This window comes from Psittacula echo (assembly GCF_963264785.1).
Source record: "Psittacula echo genome assembly, chromosome: 15".
Taxonomy (NCBI): domain Eukaryota; kingdom Metazoa; phylum Chordata; class Aves; order Psittaciformes; family Psittacidae; genus Psittacula; species Psittacula echo.
This window is the reverse complement of record NC_137751.1, coordinates 7,585,244-7,607,203: the sequence shown is the minus strand read 5'-3', so window position 1 is coordinate 7,607,203 and position 21,960 is coordinate 7,585,244. Positions and strand designations below refer to the sequence as shown.

Genomic DNA, 21,960 nt, shown 5'->3' with positions numbered 1-21,960 from the left:
ATTCAATGAAGTTTTGAAATATGGTTTGATGCTTTCTTGTCCTAAGACAGAGTACTTTGAGGGAAATGGAATAAATAAAGCACTTACATTGCAGTAACATAAATATTACAACCGAATACATAGGGGAAATAATACTTCTTTTTATGGGATGAGAACCAGGGAAGTTAACCTGCAATTCCCAAACCAGCTGACATGCAAGGGCCCTGCTAAGAGTATACACACAGGAGCCTGGCTGCAGGGGAATGAAGCACCAGCTGCTGGAGCTGGCAGTGCCTTAGGGCCGCCAAGCAGCCTGCCCAGGCCTCCTCCGCACCAGTCCTCCTCTCGACTGGAGGAACCAGTGCCAGCTGCTACCTGCTTCTTGGCTTCCCCTCTCCCTGGCTCCCCAGGCTGTGTTCTCAATGTCTTGTGGCTTCCAGCCATAGAGTCATTTTGGATGATTAGGGTCAGGAGAGTTGGCTTCTTCCCTTGGCTACTGCAAGATTCTGCATTAATGTTCTATACTGAAGAATGAAATCACTGAGAACTGGCCCCCTTCCCAGTACTGAATTTCACCCATAAATGCACCCACTGTTAGATTGTAAGATACTGTCTCGCTTCCTACAAACAAGAAATATTTGTGCAATATGCACTACTTATTGAAACACTAAGCTTTATGCAGTTTTAACTATACCTGTAGAAATAATAAATGGTATTAAAAGCAATAGTTCAATCACTGCACAACCAGTAAAAATGTTGGATTATATGATGAAAGGATGCATAGAAAAGTATGTATTTTACTAATTGTTTCTTCAAGAATTATAGCTAAGATTGTTCATTACAAGAATCACTTGTCATTGATTTAAATAAAGCCAGAGAAGCATCACAATACTAAAAAAATTAAAATAAATCACATTTCAGTTTCAAACAATGAGAAGGGGGAATATTTAAAACACAAAACATCTAGTGATGTATATGGGAAAGCAAAAAGGAATCTCTACAGACCTCAATAAATGGTTATAATTGCATCCAGATGCTTTTCTCAAACATGCTGTTTGAATACTTGCTCAATTTGGTATCTCACACTGCATTATTTTGGAGTTTGAAATTTATGACACGTGTACTTCTAATACTCTAATTTATTTAGTGTGAACCACTGCAATTTTAGCAACACAGTTACAACTACATTAGTGATTCTTTTTGTATTATAGATGTTGATAAAATAAAATGTTTTGGACTCAAGAACAAGTCTCCTTAGCACAAAAATTATGCCTCTGAAGTCTAGCATGTCAATATGAGACTGCAACATAATTTGTAACACCTTTTTTGCTATATAAACTTACTACACATTTGACTGTAAATGCTAAGGAACATATCACACCAATGTGTCTCGTTAGAAGTCTATTTGTTTTACAATTAGCAAAAATTTCTGTGGCTAAATCATAGAATTTGAGACTGTCCACCTACTGCATACATACTTTTAAGTCTATGAATCCTACCATTCTATTTTATCTGTTCTCTTATAGCACACATATTACAAAAATAATAGACACAGCAGTGGTTGCTTTCTGGCACTCTCGTGACTGATTTAAAAAAAAAAAAAAAAGACATTTCTAAGTACATGACTATAAAATTCAAGGTCTTGTGACTGGAGCAGAGTATCACAGAATCAGGGATCTAATCTACAATGAAATGATGAACAAGTCATTTAAAGTAAGTCCATGGAAGAACCAATATATTTTCAATCCCACCAGGCACCTTTCTTAAATTTTGCTCTCATTGTAGGATGAACCTCACCTTCCACCCCAAAAGCGCAGAATATGCACTCACTGTTACACCTCTAGAACAGAATATAAATGGGATTGAAGCATTGAACCCTTTGTATTGCCTCCTGCGAGCAGAAGTGATCTGCAGGCTTAGGAATTCCAGTAGTGTTACATTCACACAGTATGGTACTGTGGGACTTCAGTCTCAGATGAAATGTGTTGCAAAAGTAGAAAGTACAGAGGCAGGCTCTGGCACAGTAACACTGCCAGTAAGCTCTGTTGTTTGCTGATATTCAGGAGGTCTGTGCCCCTCATCTCTGTTTAGCAGTAAAAGGAAATTATGCTGATGAAGAGTGACTGATTGCTGAAGTGGATCAGCCTTAATGAGAAGACACTGGACTGGTGTGCTCCTGCCTGCAGGATGATCTCATGATCTGACAACATCCAGACCACATTACCAAGTGTTATGTGGTCAGCTGTGTTTTGCTGCAGCAATCCCATGGGCACTAATCTACAAGCCCACTTCAGTCAGTCCATCAAAGGTTTTATCATGCAACAAACTTTGCTTTTCTTAATAAGAAACAAGGCATGTTGTGCTGTATCTGCTTTGACAGTGTTCCAGACCTGTTTAGTCCTTTTGAAGGGCTCAGCTTTTCATTAGTTCTTTCTTACACATGCTTTTCTTTAACAGACTCCCAAATCTAACTAAATAGACACGGACTAATATCCTGTCTCTCGCTACTGCTATTCAAAGAACCACCTTTCCTAAACAGAGGTCTGAACGGAAGGCTGAAAATGGAATTTTCCTTTGGAATGGGATTGGAAATTTCCACGACAGCTGCGAAGTGGCATACAGGACTGAAATCCTGTGTTTTGCAATGGATTTGGATATTTCAGAAGAATCTTTGATTATTAAACTGGAAAAGCTGACCTGACCTTAAAAACTTTAAAAAATCCAAAACAAACAAAGAGAGAAAAAAAAATAGAGAGAATGACTTTGGTATTTAAGAACATCCTAATACAGTACTTATGGTAAAGGAGCCAGTAAAACTGTGGTAACAGAAGTTACTGTGCTTTTTAAAACTGCAGCTGAACAAAGACTGCACCTATGAAAATTAACTGGAGCTTGATGCAGCTTGTCAACAGGAGCCTTCTCACTGCATTCCTTTCAAATTCTTGCTGTCTTTACTCTTAACCAATTGAAATTATTTTAGTTAATTGACCAATAATTGTCTCATTGAATTTGAGGAGATATAAAAAAGAACAGGCCTATACAGTCACATTCACAAGGTAACCAATATCGATCATATGAATATGTATAAAGAACTGTATTCTCTTTCAAGAATATCCTGCAAGCATAATTTCGTGTATTATCTCATTTACAACTCTACATTCAACAGTAGACGTGCCTTGAAAATGAGAACAGCCAAAGGCTTGGAAATACTTGCTTATCTGGTGGTTTCATCTGGCCAGGAGAACAGAATATAGATTCATCAAGGACTGTAGTGACAGGACAAGGGGTAATGGGTTCAAACTTAAACAGGGGAAGTTTAGATTGGATCTAAGGAAGAAATTCTTTACTGAGAGGGAGGTGAGGCACTGGAATGGGTTGCCCAGGGAGGTTGTGAATGCTCCATCCTTGGCGGTGTTCAAGGCCAGGTTGGATGAGGCCTTGAGTGGCATGGTTTAGTGTGAGGTGTCCCTGCCCATGGCAGGGGGGTTGGAACTTGATGATCTTAAGGTCCTTTCCAACCCTAACTATTCTATGATTGTATGATTCTATTCTAAAACTACTTCTGGTTTATTGCAAAAGCCCTACTTTTTTAAAGAGATCACTTTAGAAAGGCAATTTATTTGCCATTGGGTTTTCCCATTATATTTTTTTTGTCTGGTGTTGGAGTGTATATTGTGGGTATTTTAAGCATTGTCAAATCATTCTTAATGCCCCTACATGTTTTCTACTTGTCAGTGTACAGGAACCACTTCCAAAGGTTACAAAAAATTAAAAAGCACGTCTTTTTGCACTCCATACAATTCAGGTCACCTCCCCAAGGCCTGCTCAAACCCTGCCTATTTCTCACCAGCAAAATGAAAAAGAGGAAGGCACCGTTTTAAGGCTAAAATAAAACAGGTTTAGTTTGAAACAGCATTGTAAAACCTCCTTTAAAAAATAAAATGCATATGATGGAGGCACACAGGATGCAAACACCTGTGTTTCCTTCTCAACTCAGGTCCTCCGTTTGACAATATGTTGCAAACCAGTAATTTTCAGAGTCAAAATTTTATGAATTGTGAGTTTATTCCATGCATCTAACTTCATCTCATAGAAACCATTCGTACTGCTACCCAGCAATTCAGAGTGCACTGAGGCATTCTGAATTTAACTTCCAGAGTTACTAAATACTAAAAACATTTCATAATAGCATCAAACACACCTGTCATAGATTAGTGATTTACTTGATAGTACATTGTATTTAGAGCTTCCTTTTCTGGACGGCAGTAACTAACAGCGTGGTTACCTCCTGTGGTAATTGCCCACCCCACTGTCTCCACTTCGTGAAGCGATAGCAGGTTCCTGGCTGCCTAACTTAGCCATACCACCCACAGCCACCGTATGTTCCACACTGCAGGTTAATAAGAACAGTTTTTCACCTTTCCCTCCCAGAAACAAATGTCAGCATGGCTTAGAGCCATAAGCTCTTTATTTAATATTGAAGCAAAACAATACTAACTTGACCACAGTGCCAAAACTTGACAAAGTATCCGGAGTATGAAGTTCTACTCTATTTCATTTTAATTAGTGTCCTTTGCAATTAGACAAATGATGAAAAGCACATGGGGACTGCCAAGATGAATCAAGGACATCTGGTAACTTTAACATTTCAACATGAAACAGAGTAGGTATGTCAGATGCTCTTATGTGCTGTTTGAAACAACTAAAAAACATAAATCATGATTAACAATAATTTAAGAAAAAGACTATCTAAAAGCTTTTGAAACTTCTCTTGGACAGCCTTAATTGCTGTTCGCCACACAACACTAACGTGATCATACATCTTGTTGAATTAGCTGTTACTTCCCTAAGATATTGTTATAGTAGAAATTTTTCGAACTGAGATCATATTACACTAAGATTATCTGGATTATAGTTTCTTAGAAACTCCAACTGCCTCTGAATGACTAGTGAAAAACTACTTATCATTAACTTAAAACTGCTTTTTTGATACTTGCACTGATACGCATTCTCTTGAGGCTTGTGACTCACTGATGATGTACACACAAACCTAAAAAAATAAAAACAAAATCCAGCAATGACATCATCAGCTGCAACTGTGGGTGATATCTTCAAAAAGAACTGCAGTGTTTTCTACCCCTCAAGCCCACCTGGCATTCCTGAAGAAATGAATGTTGCATTGAAAATATATAAATTGTATATATATTGAAAGAAATTACTTGGATTCTTTCAGGACAAGCTACACAATTTTCCGTGGCTCTAATAGCTTTTGGCTGTGAAAGTCTAAGGCTAACTGTGACAATCACATTTTTAACTCTCAGGGCTTTTACATATTCACAAGATTGCAATGTGATCAGTCAATGCTGTTGCCGGAAATATTCTAAAATTAGTTTGGCTCCGAAATAACAATTCACCAAACGGAAGACAGATTTACAGCAGCACCTGACATGCAGAGCTAATTACTATAATGCAGGGAACAACATGTTTCAGCAAGCTACTGTCCCAGTTACAATCCGTTAAAACCTGAGAATATTTTTGCCTGCGATCTGGCCATTTTTCAAGGTGCAGCTGACATTAAGGATATCACTGCCTCACATGTGTACAAGCCATTTTAAATGCGTGGCAATTATACCTGTTGGTTGTTGGTATTTATGGACCTGGTAGCTCTGAAAAGAGTTTTTCATCAGCAATGAATAAAACAAGGCAAAACACCTTTCACAAATGAAAGACATTTATTAAACAGCAGTAGAATATCAACTACAGTTTGTCTCGCGCTGATTGGCTGTAACTTTAAGTTTCATTTGGTGTAGTATCTCCAGCTACTTATCCCCTTCACTAGAACATTGAAGAGGTAGAGATCATGCAGTGTATCATTTATGAAACCACTTAACTACTTCATATGGTGATCTCAGAGAATCATAGAGCGGTTCGGGTTGGAAGGGACCTTAAAGCTCATCCAGTTCCAACCCCCTGCCAGGGCAGCGACACCTTCCACTAGAGCAGGTTGCTCCAAGCCCTTGTGTCCAACCTGGGCTTGAACGCTGCCAGGGATGGGGCAGCCACAGCTCCCCTGGGCACCCGGTGCCAGCGCCTCAGCACCCTCACAGTATGTACCAGAAGTTTTACCGCCTAAGTGGGAAAATGCGACCCGCAGTTCTCCTTCCCACCCTTCACCAACTACAGCGCTTCCGTAGAGGACATTTCTGCTGACATTCCCTATGTTTAATTGTCGCTTTCCCTCTCACTAACCCCTTTGGTTTTCCCAACCGCTCTTCACTCCGTCCGGCAGCGAGGAGAGGCCAGGCCAGGCCGGGCCGCCCCAGCCCCGCTTACCCTCCGGCCCCGTCCTGAACAGCGAGCGGGAGCCCGCGAAGGCGACACCGGCGCCGGAAACGATGAGCGCAGGGAAATCCTGAGGCAGAGATTAGGTAACAGAGAATGCGCTCTCAGGTTTCCTTCGGGTTCCTGTGAGGAACCTACGCGTCTGGCTGCCTTCGCATGACTCATCACATCGGCGCGGCTGTCAGAACGCCTGCCTCCCCTCCTCTGCTTCCTCCCATCCCTTCTCCGCCCGCTCGGCTGCCGCCCTGTCCCGTCCAGTCCCACCGCAGCCGATACTTCCCTCAGGCCGCAGCCCGCGCCCCTCGGACCCCTCAGCCCCCTCACCGCCAGCCGCGCCTCCGAGGTGCGCGCGCCCCCTCCCTCCCTCTCTCTTCCCCCCGCCACTTCGCGTCCCGCGGCGTGCGCGTCCTCGCGGGTCCGGCTCGGGTGCGCGCGCGCAGGCGGGCAGGCGGGAGGCGGCTGGCGGCGGGCAGGGAGCTCTCTGCGGGTGCAGTGCTGATCCGCCGGCGGGCGGCCGGGAATGCGAAGCAATGGCCGCGGGCGGCCCGGGCAGCGGCAACGCGGAGGAAAAGAGCTACCGCCGCTTCCTCGAGCTGTTCTTGGGCGAGTTCCGCGGGCCCTTCGGGGTAGAGCCGGAGCCGGCGCCAGCTCCAGCTCCCCCCCCCGCTGCCGACGCCGCGGCCGCCGCTGCCGAGGAGCCGGAGGCAGAGGGAGAAGCGGGAACAGCCGCCGAGACGGAGGAAGGTGAGGGCGGCCAAGACAACGAGGGCGGCCAGAGCGACGCCGGCGACCCTCAGCCGCCCGCCCCGCCGCCGCCTCCCCCGCCGCTGCCCTCGCTGCCCCGGCCGCTGTCGGAGTACATCACGGAGGAGGAGGTAGAGGGCGAGTGCCTGGACCTCTGCCTGCAGCAGCTCTACAAGTAGTGAGTGCTGGGCTGGGGAGCCTCCCGCTGCGCGGAGGGGATGAGGGGGGAGTGGGGTTGAGGGGACCCCCAGGCGTGGGGCTGGGGGACACCCCCGTGTGGGAGGAGGCGGGTGCTGGGTGTGGGGCTGAGGGGATCCCTAACCCCCGTGGGAGGTGAGGGGACGGTGTGGGGCTGAGGGAGACTGTGCTGTGAGGGCAGGGTGCTCAGGGAGGGGAAGATGCCCGAGGCAGGGAGTTGAGGACTTTAGAGTTGAGCTGCTCGGGATCAAAGCGTCCTCCTCTGTCCTGTTTCTCCCTGCCCAAAAGATGCCTCTGCACTCTGTCCCCCTCCTTCCCTCTCACCGGGACAGGGAGGAAAGAAGCGAACTGAATAGACGAGGGAGAGCCCCGAGCATCCATCTGGAGAGCAGCTTGCCTGGGGAGGGAGAGCGGTGGGGGGAATGTCTCACGCTCTGGTGCCAAAGCAGGAGGGGGGTTTGCCTGTGGTTGATTGTACTGAGGCTTGAAATTGAAATGTTCCCTGCGTGAGGGTTTGTAAATGGGGAAACCTCTTCCAAGAAGGAAGGAAGGGGAGAGAGAACAAGAGGCAAGGAAAGAGAATCAGTCAGTCCCCTTTTCCCCCTAAAAAGAAAGAAAAACCACATGGAGAAAACCACACCGTGTATTTTACAGACTAGGGAGAAAAAAGGAATGGAAAACCTTAGGAAAAAGCCTTAGGAGGAAGCTATCCATAATCATAGGGCATTTTCTACAGTCAGATGGGGAAAGCCAGCTATATTCTGTTCTGTATGGAGGCAGTTCCCAGATCTGTGCTTTCTGAAGGCTGGTGTATAAAAAGAGGAAACAGATGGGATCTATTCCCTGTGTGAAAAGTCTGTGGACTCAAACCTAAAGATCAGTTACCAGTGCCTTGTATTGTGCTCAGCTTTGGCTTTGAAGGCTTGAAATAGAAATGGTTGTTAGTGGCGTTTCTTTAGGAACCTTTTTAAACTGATGCCACAGGAGGAGACAGATGAACCTGTGAAAATATGCGCAGCACACCGGGGAGCTCTCTGCCATTGAGCTGATAATTGTAATGAGAGGTGTTACTCAGTCGCAAAAATAAATAAATAAAGAACCGGGTTTTACAACTGCATGGTCTGTTTCTATTCAGTTCTCATCATCTCTCTGCGTTTGTGGACGATAGGGACAGCACAATGATAGCTGCAGAGGACAAAGCTCTCCTATTCACACATGCTCACCCTGCTACCTTTGGAAAGTCTTTCTCTGGAAAACAGCAGCAGCACATTTCATAGGATGTGGTAGAGAGGAGAGAGGCGAGTCCCTTCTGCACATTTAGAATGTGTTTGGTGGTTGGTGTTTTTTATTTTAACAGACTTGTGAAGTCAAAAGTCAGATGAGTGTAAAGTTCCAGACATAGAACAGATTACTTGAAAATATTATTAAAAGTGTGTCTATGAAATTATTTTGAACTTGAATTTCTCCCCTGTCCACTTCTTTCTCTGCGTGGCCCCATATCACAGGCCAGGCACTTTGTATTCCACAGTTTCTGAGGTCTATATTAATGGATGAAATTATTAAGCACTAAAGAACCCCCAACAAAATCCCAGGACATTTTGAGAGGATTCTTTATATAGAGATAGCTCTTGACAAGTTGTGGGATTTGGGGTTTTATTTGTTTGTTTTTCAGCCTTTGTATAGATTTTTTCTGATGGCTTCTGAATTAAGCATCTCTTTGGCTTTGTTTATGGTGAAATCAATGCAGACTTCCTTCTATAGGCTCATGCATTATGAAGCAAAAAGCAATATCTACCTCAAAATTAAGGGAGGAAGGGATCCTGTTGTAAGAAAATTGTTTTCCAAAGGCTTAAATATTTTGTCAGTATATTGAAAAGGCATTTTTAAGCAGTAATTTAATCTTTTGCCTGAAGATTGATAGACATTGATTTACATCTACCTAATTGCAAAATGGAAAATATTTTTAAATATTAGAAGCCAAATCTAGTGACTTTTAATACAGAGAGCTAAACTGAAATAGCTTTTCTAGAGTGATGGTGAGATGTGAGGTAAGTGCAAGTACACAAAATTAGTCTTCAGATAAAGTTTTGTATTTTTAGCACTTTCTCCGGTCACCAGAGAAACTTTAAACTGTCACAGGATTATAAACCAGGCAAAAGTGGAATGTCTTCCCTCTTCACAGCTAAGGGCTTAACTGGTCAGGTGATTCTGCAGATGGGAAGCTTCATGCATATGAGTGAAGCTACTCTAGAGCCCAGTGGTTACGATAGTGTTAAAAAAAAACCAAACAAAACACAAGAAAGCTCCTGTGAAGGGGGATATTTTATTGGTATGTCATTAGCAAGAAAGACTATATTGTAAGGGCATGTTTTCTGTAACTGTAACTATATATTAGTCAAATGACTGGTTTGCATTATATGTAGCATAAGGATAAAACCCATTACTGTGAAAAATCCAACAGCTGTTTTTCAGCTATTTTAAGCACCCAGCTTTAGTTCTGTTTGAGGGAGGTAAGACCATCTCAGAAATGAGAACATATTGCCAATCATTAAAGAACACAATAATTTTCTCCCACTGTGTAGGTCAGTGTCAAAGAATTGCTATTTACAAGATTTTTCCTGCTGTTTTCTGAAAGACTCATGTTCCCCTTTGAGATTTCCAGTTCCTGGTTTCTTTCTAGAGACAGCATATGCTTGGAAAATTAGATTAATGTAATCTTTATATCTGTCTGAATGCCACAAAATGTGTAATATGTACTTTCTTGGTGATCCTCAAAAGAATGAAACTCATCAATGGGATGTAGGTTAGAGGAAAGAAATAATTAAAAAAAAAGAATAACACTTGATGAATTGCACTGGAACATTGGCTGAGAGCTTGAAAGTTCATTTTGTGGTTATCTTCTATAACATGTTGTTCAAGAGAAAGCTATGTAATTTAAATAGTTTCTATGTAGAAATAATAAATACTAAAGACTAAATCTGTTAAATATGAGACCCCATTGCTTGTTTCCATTGATTCAGAGTAGACCTCATTTATGACTTAGTTTGAAGGAAGAAGTTACTACCTTGATGTAGCGAAGTTATATATCGTGCTCCGTTCTTCTCCTCTTCCTACTGATACTTTTATTAAATCAAATGTGTTTAAAAAGCTGGTTCTTGACAAGACATCTGAAAAACTAATCCACAAATATGTCGTTGCTAAGAGAGGAGAGGGCCAGACTTAGTTAAATAGTGCACCCTTAGTGCACAAATTTCTTTTCCCTGTAGAAATGAAATAATTTGAGAAATTCAGTTGTATATTGTTCTTGCTTTTCTTTTTCTCTTCTTTTTATTTCCCAGGCTTTGATGGGAATATATATGTAGTTGGTATCATTTGTAGGCTCAGGTTTACTTTCAGTGATTTTGGTGGTACAATATTTTGCTTTCAAGTATTCATTTGGAAACATCTTTAGCAAGCTTGGAAGGTGGGCCTGTTGCTCCAGTGTTGAGATTTGCAAAAGATTGTAAGTAAAATAAAAATAAGATTTAATGTTATGTCATCTCAAGTGCTTAACTGAGGTGCTGATGACAACATGATTATTTTGGGGACAGCAGAAATCTTGCTTTGACTTGGAACATGAAAGGAAAAACTTTGGAGCACTGCAATTTTAGATTACTTCACAGAATACTCTGCAGCATTCACTGAATATCATAGGTCCCAAGTTTCAGATTTAAAATGCAATACTTGAAGTAAGATTTCTTTTTAAATTAATTGTTTCTTTGTTTTAAAGAGAGGAAATATTTTTGTTTAGGTTTATGTATTCCCCCCAGTGTTGCTATGAAAAGTAAAGCAATGTAGGCTCAACCTTTTAACACTGGAATTGTGTAAAATGTGGGCAGTAAAAAAGAATGGAATTTTAGCCCCTCAACTTGCAGTTTTAAGCTAAAGAGGAAGAACTTTTAGTGGTCCTTTTATGTGAGCAGAAATCTGTTTTTATAAAGTAAGCTCTTAACTTGAAAAGAATGTTCCTCCTGCTGTCTCCATCACTAATGAGTGAAGAGACTGTATCCTCCCTTTAAAAAGGAGATGTACAAGTCTTTAACTTGCTTTCTTAACCCCTATTGTATGAAAGCTGGCATTGTTGTCACTGTAAATTGAAAATCCTGTATTATGCTAGATTAGCTTTCTCAACATCATATTAAATAGGCTGTGATGTTTTACTTTTTTATAATGTGTCTTTTATCACCTATTCTGTTGATTGCAGTCTCAAAGCCCTTTTAGGAAATACAGTTAACTACTTGCCATGTCTAATATTAATCACAAGGACCAACAAAAAAGAAATATCCTTTTTAAGATGGTATTTGTTTCATCATCTTTTATGAGGTTTTACAATGGAAATTATGATAGTGGCCTGTGCTCACAAGAAATGACTGGAGTAGCTATTGGCTGCACCTGTTTTGGGAATTTCTAATGGTTAATGAGGAGGTTTGAGAAAGACCATTAAAATTCCCACCTCCAGCTCTGCTGATGATTTGGTTCTACACCTTGGCTTGGTCCAGGGAAACAGCATGAGTTTTATGGCTGAGGAAGGGGAACGGAAGTGGGGCAGGTTGTAGCTGTAACATCTCACTGGAGCCCCCTCCAAAATTAGGAACCTCTTCCTGAGGGTAGTTATTGAGCCAGCAACAGTGGCCTGGAGTCCTGGAGACTCATTAGTGAGCATCAGACTCTGCTGCTAAGGTGTAGAGCCTGGGGGTTACAGCTGCTGATGTCAGCATCTTCAGACCCAAGGGTCTAGAAATCATAGTGCTTCTCTGTAAAGAACTTCTGAATCATCTGACAGAAGCATATGCAGAAAGTTGGGAGAACTTCAGTATTGGGTGACATAGTTTAGTGTGAGGTGTCCCTGCCCATGGGAGGGGGGTTGGAACTAGATGATCATACGGTCCAATTCCAATGCTAACTATTCTATGATTCTATGATTGTTATTAATGCCTTATTACTCTTTAAAAGAACATGCTGTGAAATTCAACCTATGTATTGCATGATGATGGTGTCAGAGCATAGAGATGAGCACATTTGTGCACATAAGAGTAGAAATCATTATAATCTACAAATAGGTGGTATTTAATGATAACCATTTTCAAAACACAACTAATGGTCTGCACAGTGTGAGATTCTTTACGTTGCTTTTAAGGCATATTCAGTTCATGCTCCCACGCTTTTAAGAACAGTGAATCAAATAAAATATTTTGATACTCCTGTTAAAAAAAGAGTATCAGCTAAAACGAGCTATTTAAATTGCAGATTTGCTTTTTGTAACGGTTAACATATATGGTGACATTTCAAAACTTACTAATTTATGATTAAAAGGATGCTGAATTTTTCAAGTGCAGTGGTGACTAGGCTGGGAAGTTGCTTTATATAGCATTAAAAACTCATTCTTAGTGAACAGATTATGGAAATATATTCATTCTAGTGCTCTTATTCCAATGAACGTTGCTAGTAGTACAACAAATTAAAGGGAATTAATTTTGTTAGGAGCTTTTTACATTGAGATTTTTTTGACCCAAGAGCAACTTGGAGAGATTCTACTACTCCTAGTGAAGCTGTTGGCTTTTGCATACAAATTGATTGAAGAATTAGATCTGTGCTAACACATTCTTTTTTTGGACCTTATATAACCACTGTTGAAACTAGATTGAGTTACCAAGCAAGAATGTGTATGTGAATCTGGATACTAAATTTCACTTGTGGTATCTTATGAGATACTAAACCCCCTTTGATTAGCTGAAATCTTACTTGCCATCTTGTAAAACTATTTTTGACTCTCTATTTTGGATGTGATGAGCATGTTAGCCTCCATTCCTTGAGGGAGTTTGTTTAGTGATTCTTTTTTTTTTTTTGCACAAAACACTCTGCCTAGAATATTTTTATCCTTAAAATTCCTTATGGCAATTACCTTCAACAATGGTGGAGTATTTCTCCACCTGTAATTTGAAGAAAAGATAGTCTACTCTGTCACAGAAGGTATCTACTCTTCTCACAGAATATTTAAAAAACCACATTTTTATGGATGCTAAGGTCAAACTTTTAGTTTGCTTTACAATGTGTTAGTAGAAGTTTCAGTGCCTTGACTGCTTTGTCACTGGTGTGTGCTCTCATTCATTTTTTTGTTGTCTTGCTGAATTGCTTCCATGATCACATTAAAAGCAAAAGCAACAGGGCATGTAGTACACAGATAATGAGAGTTCTGTTTCTTCCTATATTTGATGTCACTGTGAAATAATTTCTGGCTGTTCTACACCATTTTCTTTCTTCACATTGTTTTGGCGCATACAGCTTTCCATTTTGTTTTCTCCTAGAATGTATTCTCACTGATTAGGAAAGGTGTGTGATAAATGAGATGAAATGCAGTTAGTGCTTTAGAACATGAGATGTTCTTTGAACCATGCTGCAAGACTGTCTTATGCAATGCAGTCGTGATTACGTAATGTAAATGGTTATTAAAATAAATGTTTCCTGGACAAAATGTGTCCAGTTAGGAACCTGTGACGTATTACTGAACTGGAAATGGTCATTGCTACGTATTAGAGTGTAGGCCCTCATCTTTGGTGTAGCTGAAATCAAGCACTAAACAAATATTTTGGATTTCTCTTGTTATAACATATTAGTGATTAGATAAAATGAATTGTGGATGCAGATTATGGACCTGTGTTACAGAAACATTTCTGCTGTGCATTTGTACTTCATGAATAAACGTTACCACCTTTAATAAGACATTTTATAAAGAGGCAATAATCAGAGTCATAAATCAGGACTGCATGGGAAAGAGCTGCCCTTGAGTACTTCAATAATTAATACAGCAGTTAAATGAGTTAACTTGATTGCAGGATTCCCTCAGTTTATGTTTATAGTGGATGGAAAACAGCTGAAGGCAACTAATGATCAAGTAACTGAACCAGCATTTTAAGCTGCAGTACTGCTCACCGGTCCTGAGCTCAGCATGCAAGCAGCTGAAAAGTTTGATATTTTCTGCTGGTAGAGCAGGATTACAAAGTTGACTGGTATACTTTGATCATAGAATCATGGGGAAATGTGCTTGGATGCTGACAAGTCTGAACTGAGAAACATTTGTGCTTTATTGTATCTGTAATTACAATAAAAGTAATATTGGATTAATTGGGTGAATTGTGGGTAGCTCCTTTAAGTTAATTTTCTCAGAGGATATGACTTTGAAACTATTTTTGCTGCCCTTTTATGATCCAGTAAAGTCTGTTAAGTTGTACCTAAAGTTTTTTTCAAGTTTGGTTTCTTTTGCTTTTCATTTACAAGACAGAATTTGAGTACTTTCTCTCACTTGAGAACAAGATTTTTTTTTCCATGGGCTCTGTACTTCCATCATGATGTAACTAAAAATAGAAGCAGCGTATAAAAATAGGCCTTGGCATTTTAACTTCTTGGCACTGTCTCTAGGGCTGTTCCTTTCACCTCAGGCTATGACGTTCCTACTGAGGTTCAAAAATCTGAAATGAATGTGGTAAATTATTCCTCATTAAGTGTTACGAACACTGTACTCTGCATGTTGTATTAATTAGCTTCTAGAATGATTCTTTTACTTCCAGTCCTACCTTGAAGTTACAGAAGGCTGAAATCCCCGTGGTCTGGTTGAGAATTTAACAGATAGTTATGTGGGATTTTTTTTCTGTTTCTCAAAAGAGAAAATACAAGGTAACTAAATTTGTTGTTCTTTGTATACCAGCTTTGCATGCAGTGTAAAGCTGCACGTAAACAGCTTTTTCTCAATTAGACATTGCTTGATTACTTTTTAATAGCATTTATCAATGCTATTTATACAATAGTATTGATAAAGCTCATAATACAGTTATTTTTTTAATAAGATATTTGGTTTATTAGTTTATAAAAGATACCTGAAAATTAAGGGAAACATTCAATTCCTAATGGAACTTAGGAGTCCAGTTAAGATCAGTGGAAAACTATCTAAAATTCCCACCAGGTAAGCTAATGTAAACCAGTGGTACACACTTACATATACAGCATGATATGTATTTTAAAATAAAGCTTTTTAACACCTTTTCTTATAGGTAGTGTCATTCTGTTTAAGTCATCTAATTGTGTTTGGGGCAAATCTGTATATATGAGTCCCTATCTTTAAAGAGTCTGTGCTTTCCGCTGTCTTACCTGTTTCTTTTGAAAAGCTGTGTAAAAACCTAAGTGTTAGATAATGAGAAGTCAGAAGCTGAACATGTCTAGAGATTAGGAGGAACACTATTGCTTGGGGAACAGATACGCCTTCTGCTTACAGAGCATTTGTGCACTGGGTTTAGTTCTGCTTTCTTAGATAGTTTGGGTTTAGCACCTCACAAAACTTAGTGGTGCAATTCACATTCACTTTGGTTTTGCAAGTGCTGATTCTGTTTATGACATACCATAGGGTCATATTTAAAACAGGAGACATTCAGAAAGCAATGCACTCAATATCTTGTTTATTATTTTTTTTTTAAATAAGGTGTTCTTAAAAGCACCTTAAAAAAAAGGTGGTTTAATTCTATTCATGTAATTCCATATGAAATAGATTTAAAAGGGGGTTATTTTTTGGTTTTGGTTCTGAGAAAATTGCCACCTGAAACAGTGATAACAAAAAACATCTGTTGAGGAAGTACAGAAAGAAAGAGGAAAGCACTTTGAGGAAGTCTGCTTTGTATTTGTAAAGGTATGAAAAGCAGCTAGTCAGGTAGCATGAAATAATAAAACAGTAAAGAGGAAGAAAGAATTAAATAATGTCACAACCTAAATGACCCACCCATGTTCCTTCCATTCATTTCTTAGAGAATCATTGTCTGTGAAATCGGTCTGCAAAATAGAGAAACTCATCAAAGTTTTTTATAAACCCAGTTTTATTGTGTCAAACTTCCTAAACTGGAAGCTGCTTATGTACTGTTTTTACACTTTGACATCATTGCAAGTTATTAGGGGCTATATTGTTACTTTTAAGTTAGAGAAAGCTCTGGTACTTTATTATGCTTTTGCCTTCATGTAGGTTTGCTGTTAATATCTTGTTACCAGTTAGAGATGCTTTTCAGGGAGCTGCTGTCAGGATTCACTCAAAGGGGTTTTGGAAAGACTGAGAAAACAATTCAACTGTCTCCTTTTAGTGTTGAAAAAGGAACAGCACCTATTTTGCCTGTGGCCATCTACCAGATAGAAAAGAAAACATTCAGAGCTGTTAAATCAGGAAAACACTTTTTTTTTTTCTTTTCTTCACCCCCCCCTTTTTTTTTTTTTTCATGAAGTCTGCTTCTATGTGGGAGTAAACCCCAAATTCCTGTAGGCTGGGAAAAAAAATCAGGTTTGTTTACAATAGCAAGCAAATGGTAGCCTAAGATCATATAGTATTTTAAATACTATGTGCCAGCAGAATGTTTTCCTTATTTTCCAATATGCTCACTACTGCAAAAAAATTAAAAACGCAGTATCTTCATGTTATTCTGGTAGCCTTGTGGTGTGTCCTGTAATGGGATCTTGTGGGATTTTGCATTGGTGGGCATCAGAGTTGTGTTAGTACTTACAGGAGAATAAGGATTCAGAGAGTTTGCTGGAAAAGATTGCTGCAAAATTGATCTTGTGAAAATAGTGAAGGTAATTGAACAGAGAAAGTCAGGGAGCTATTTCACTAGAAGCAGTGCCATAGAATTGTATCTAGCTGAAGTGTCTGTCTAGGCTCTTGAAATACATTCTACAGGAACTTGTATTTACTTTTCTTAGTTGTTCATTTTGGGTGACAAAACAATGTTATCCACTGGAGCAGTAGGGAACAGGAGCCGCTAGTCTCAGTTAGAGCAAGGTTAAGTGAAATGATAAAAATTATTGCAGTGAGAAGTCTAAAATAGCTGCCCTTGTAGTAATACTGGTAGCAACTATAAACGTGGAAAGTTTCAGGAAGATGACAAGCTCTAGACAATGTGTATGGAAGTGAATTCACATTTTGTGCATTTCAAGAGCTTCCAAGGAAGTTTGGGCTAAATAAAAAGGCACAGGATACAACCCTCATAAAATTCCTACTTTTAATTCCAACAGTAAACTAACACATCCTGTAGTTTCATAACCCCTTATGTTTCAGAACTGCATTAATTAATTTACTCTATATTTATCCTTCTTTTTCAGGAAGATGATTTGTTTTAGTTTTCTATGAATAAGGAGGGATAAATACAAGGCAGGAGCAGGAGGTTGGAAGAAATTTATAGGAAAGAAACTAAAGAGCAAGTCACTCTTGATTAAAAGTAAACATGACGAAAATTCCTCTCCACTTAAGAAAATCCTTGTTCTTTTTAGTTCTTTTCTCCCTACCCTCTGAAGTAAACCACAAAGTACTGTGAAACTTGCCATCAACCAGCACAAGTTGGCATCAAAGGATGAAACTGTCCTTCAAAACCATAATTTCCAGTGGTTCCTTTGAGCCACAGTTTCATCCCCTGGACAGTTGGGTTTTTTTCTGCATTGGGTTTTTATCTGTAAGAAAAGGTTGGGTGTGATTCGCTGCAGTCAGTGATTGAGCCTGTGCTGTTACACCCTCTGGGATGCTTCTGAGCTATTACCCTGTCAGGTGAAATGTGGACCTTTTTCAAATAAACGTAATGTAATGAAAACCTGTGATATCTTTCAAAAGATGAGATGTCTTTAAAAAGCCATAAAAAAGACTATTGAAATTTCACCACGATAAATAATCATTTGCCTTTCAGATTTTTTGTGAGTAAACAAATGGGGTTTTTTAGACTGCTCGTGAGAGAGGTTTTGGGTTTGTGGGGTTTTTTTTCCACCTGTGATATCCAAATTCTCACCTTTAAACATTTACATTTGACATTGATGGGTACTTTGAAGTTTCAGGAATTCCTCCAAGGCTAGGTAATGTACTTCTCATCACTTGAACCCTGAAAAACGCTTCTTCAGGGAGACAGATGATAGAATCTAAGAGAGAAAATCTAAGTGGTTCTGTTTTCCAACATGCATAGAAGTCACCAATTAACGCTTTAATAATAAAGGGACAGAATGAGAAAATGTAATAAACAGAGCGTCAAATGAAAATAATAATTAAAAAAATATTGTGTGATTAGGCCACGTGAAACATGAGCTCAGCTGAAGTACTGTTAAAAGGAGTTGCTATGAGCATGCATGTTAGCATGCTTACTCCTCGGGTCAGTTACCTGCTAGCTTCATACCTAATTGGCTGTATTTAAACATCTGAGTGAAATGTTCATTGAACTTTATAACCTAATCAGTTCCATTTAAAGTCTGGACAGCTGAAATCGATGAAAGCTGAAAGACTGATGTCCCTTTTCCTTCTCCAAGGTAGAACTGTATGTTCTGTTTGGATTCCTTGGTGAAAATGGCACCTATGTTCACTTACTCGAATAACCTAATTGTCAAATGCTGCTATAGTGCAACAGCTTTAATGTTATTAGTATGGATTTACAGAATTGTAATCTTTCATAGGTTTCACCATCCTCTTTTATCAGTGTTTCTTCCATGGCAAAGAAAGCCTGGCAAAGTAAATAGATGCTCCAAATTTTGTTCAACTGGTGTTTCTGTGTTCAAACCAGCTATAGATGCTATTATACTTCTAGGAGCCCTTTGAAAAGATAAATCTGTCACTCTCTGTCAGTTTCTCCTTGTGATATTTTACTGTTTTATAAATGGAAAACATGAATTTATCTTAGTTTAGAAGTCTCATAAAAACCAGAAGTATATTGATGTAGCAAGCTACCCAAGAAACTGGTGCTAATGAACTTTAGTTCCTGCTTGTTAGAGATTGTGAGAACAATGTACTTAGTTTCAAAGGTCAAAGACAGCAACTAATCTAATTCCAGCCCCCAAAATGCATCATTTTAGATGGAATAGGTAATTAATAGATTTATTCTCCCTAATATGTAAGATGAATCGGTAATTTTTAAATTTATTCTGTCTTGATTGTAAGAGATCTGGTACTCTGCTTGCTATTAGAATTTCAGTGTGGAGTGGTATATTGACTTGACATCAAAATAAGGAATTTGCAGCTGTATTAAGTATATTTGTAACTCCACAAATTGCATGTTTCAGCCCTTATGTTTGGATATCCTGTATAAGAAAGCATTTTCCATACTCTTTCTCTGCAGGTTTCCATACTCTTGCTCTGCAGATTCATCTGTTTTTTCCACTTCCTGAATCCAAACATAGTTTATATGTCTGTTGTGTGAATACACTTAATTGTATGAGGATGATGCTACTCTGTATTTGTTTGTAAAGGTTAATTATTAATTTGTAATCTGAGTAAAACAAAAATATACACATGGTAAGGCAATATATTTTTAAACCAGCACTGGTAGCTATGTACACAGTTGATTAATTTCACTGTAATTTTTGCTGTTGCCTTCTGTGCATAGTTATAAAACCATCGCGGTACTATCCATGGAAACAGTAGAGACTACTACTGTTAGTATGAGTAGAAAATAAAAGCTGCTAGTCTCAGTGCAAGGTTAAGTGACATGATAAATACATTTTACAGTGAGGTTGCTACCCTTATTGTAATACTGGTGGGAACAACAAAACGGGAAGTTTCTGAAGAATGGCAACATAAACAAAGCACTTTAGGAAGCATTACCCTTGACATCATGCTTGAAAATATCTTTCAGATTACTTTATCTCTGCAAATTATTGCCCAAGCCATGGTGTTCAATAAAAAAGAAGCACGCAAATACCCAGCCCAGATCCTGTTTACAACAGCTTTTACCTATAGCTAGGAAATTAAACAAGCTTGCCCATGTTTACCAGCAAGATGTCCTGGTTTAGCAGTAGCAGTCATTTTTTCTACTGGTGCAGTGCTGTGTTTTGACTTTTGGCCTGGGAATAATACTGATAAAGCTGATGTTTTCAGTTGCTGGTCAGAATGTTTACCCTGAGCAAGGACTTTGAGAGTCTCATGCTCTGCCAGGGAGGAGGAGAAGCCGGGAGGAAGCAGGGACAGGACACCTGACCCAAGCTAGCCAAAGAGGTATTCCATACCACAGCACGTCATGCCCAGGAGGTAGAACGGAGAGTTCCCGGAAGGGCTGGATCATGGCAGGGTGGGGGTGAGGTACCGGTTGGTGAGCGGTTGTATTGTCTTGCTTGTTATTTCCTTTATCATTATTACTATTAGTGGTAGCAGTAGTGATTTGTGTTATACCTTAGTTATTAAACTGTTCTTATCTCAACCCGTGGGAGCTGCATTCTTTTGATTCTCCTCCCCATCCCTCCAGGAGCGGAGGGAAGAAAGGTGGGGGGGGAAGTGGACTTCGTGGTTCTGATTTACAGCCGGGGCTTAAACCACGACAAAGATCAAATTACTTTCCTTAGTTAAAAATAACATGCTTGTAAGCATACTAAAAAATGTGGAATCAGTTAATTGATATCTTGTGATTTGCTTTGTTTTGAATGAAGAATGCAGGAAAATTCTGACAAAGGATAAAGTTTTCCTCTAGGTCAGAGAATGCCATATGAACATAACTAATCTTTACAATCTCTGAGTTGATTTCTATCACTGGAGTATTAGAGAGGGAATAAAAGCCGGAGGTGATGTCTTGGGAGATAGGCCTTAACACCTGTGGGGAACAGACTTCTCTCAAAGTATGTGAGGCACCTTATTGAATGCCTGTTTATATAAAACATAGCTATACAGTGATAATATGTAGTTAAAGCTTGATTTGACTACATGTGACTCTAAGCCCATTTCGTTTTTACTGTGCTCTCAAACTTTACCAGATTTGCTCCAGTGATAACACTGAGCTGTTGTCTCCCTCTTTCTGAAAAATATCTAAACCTCGAGAAACAAATCTGGATAGCATAAAATCCTAAATAGCCACATTGAATCTGAATTCTTCCTACCAGTTATCTCTATTTGTATAAGTTTAAGTCATATTGATCACAGTTCAGAGTTGAAATTAGAAATTGACTTTCATTAGCTCAAGGCACGTTAATCTCTAGGCACTGCAGCAGGTTGTATTCACTTTCTGTTAGTGAACTTGACAACCAGGTTCAGTTAGAATCCAAAAGTGCAGCAGGAGGACTGTATCCCAATATCTTAATGTGACAGCTATGAAGGGAATTACTTTCTGAAGGAGAAGAAGGGAAACTGGAAACAGTGAGGGGGTGGATGCAGGCAGATATGACAGGATTCTAAGAACCTGGGATTCCTGATGGCGTAGGCCTTCAGAGACCACCCACTGAGCTCTGGCAGGTAATAATCTAAGAAATTACAATACACTTATTTTAATGAATCTGTGGAGATATTTGATCCAAGATCTTCATTACACATACAGGAAGGCTTTGCTGCTAGAGCTCTGTTATTCTACCAAGTTATATCGAAGACAAGAACAGATTTCAGAATGGATTTTGTAATGAGGTAGCATCTAGTTAAGTGAATAAAAGTATGACCAAATTCTATAGAACCTAGCATCATTATGTTCCTATACAAGAAAAATAGCTGAGTCAACTTAAACCTGCTTTTATTGAATGGTACTGGCGTGTATCCTCGTGCTCTGCATGTGTGTGCCTATGTGGGTAATTATATTGTAAAAATCTGACAGGCAGAAGAATCATTGCCACTAAAGAGCTAAGATTTAATCCCCCCCTCCCCAACTGTAATGTTTCTACAGAAAGCGCTTTCAACAGCATAACTCTGTGCAA

The 21,960-nt window shown here is 39.6% G+C and overlaps 1 protein-coding gene across 1 annotated transcript in view; it reads left to right on the top strand.

The window, feature by feature from the left end:
* Positions 1-6,547: 6,547 nt before the first annotated feature.
* Positions 6,548-21,960, top strand: part of PPM1E (protein phosphatase, Mg2+/Mn2+ dependent 1E) — a 63,922-nt gene continuing 48,509 nt past the window's right edge. The window contains exon 1 of the mRNA XM_080630034.1: positions 6,548-7,243. Coding sequence (XP_080486160.1) covers positions 6,852-7,243 — 392 coding nt within the window. The 5' untranslated portion in view covers positions 6,548-6,851. The remainder of the gene's footprint in view (positions 7,244-21,960) is intronic.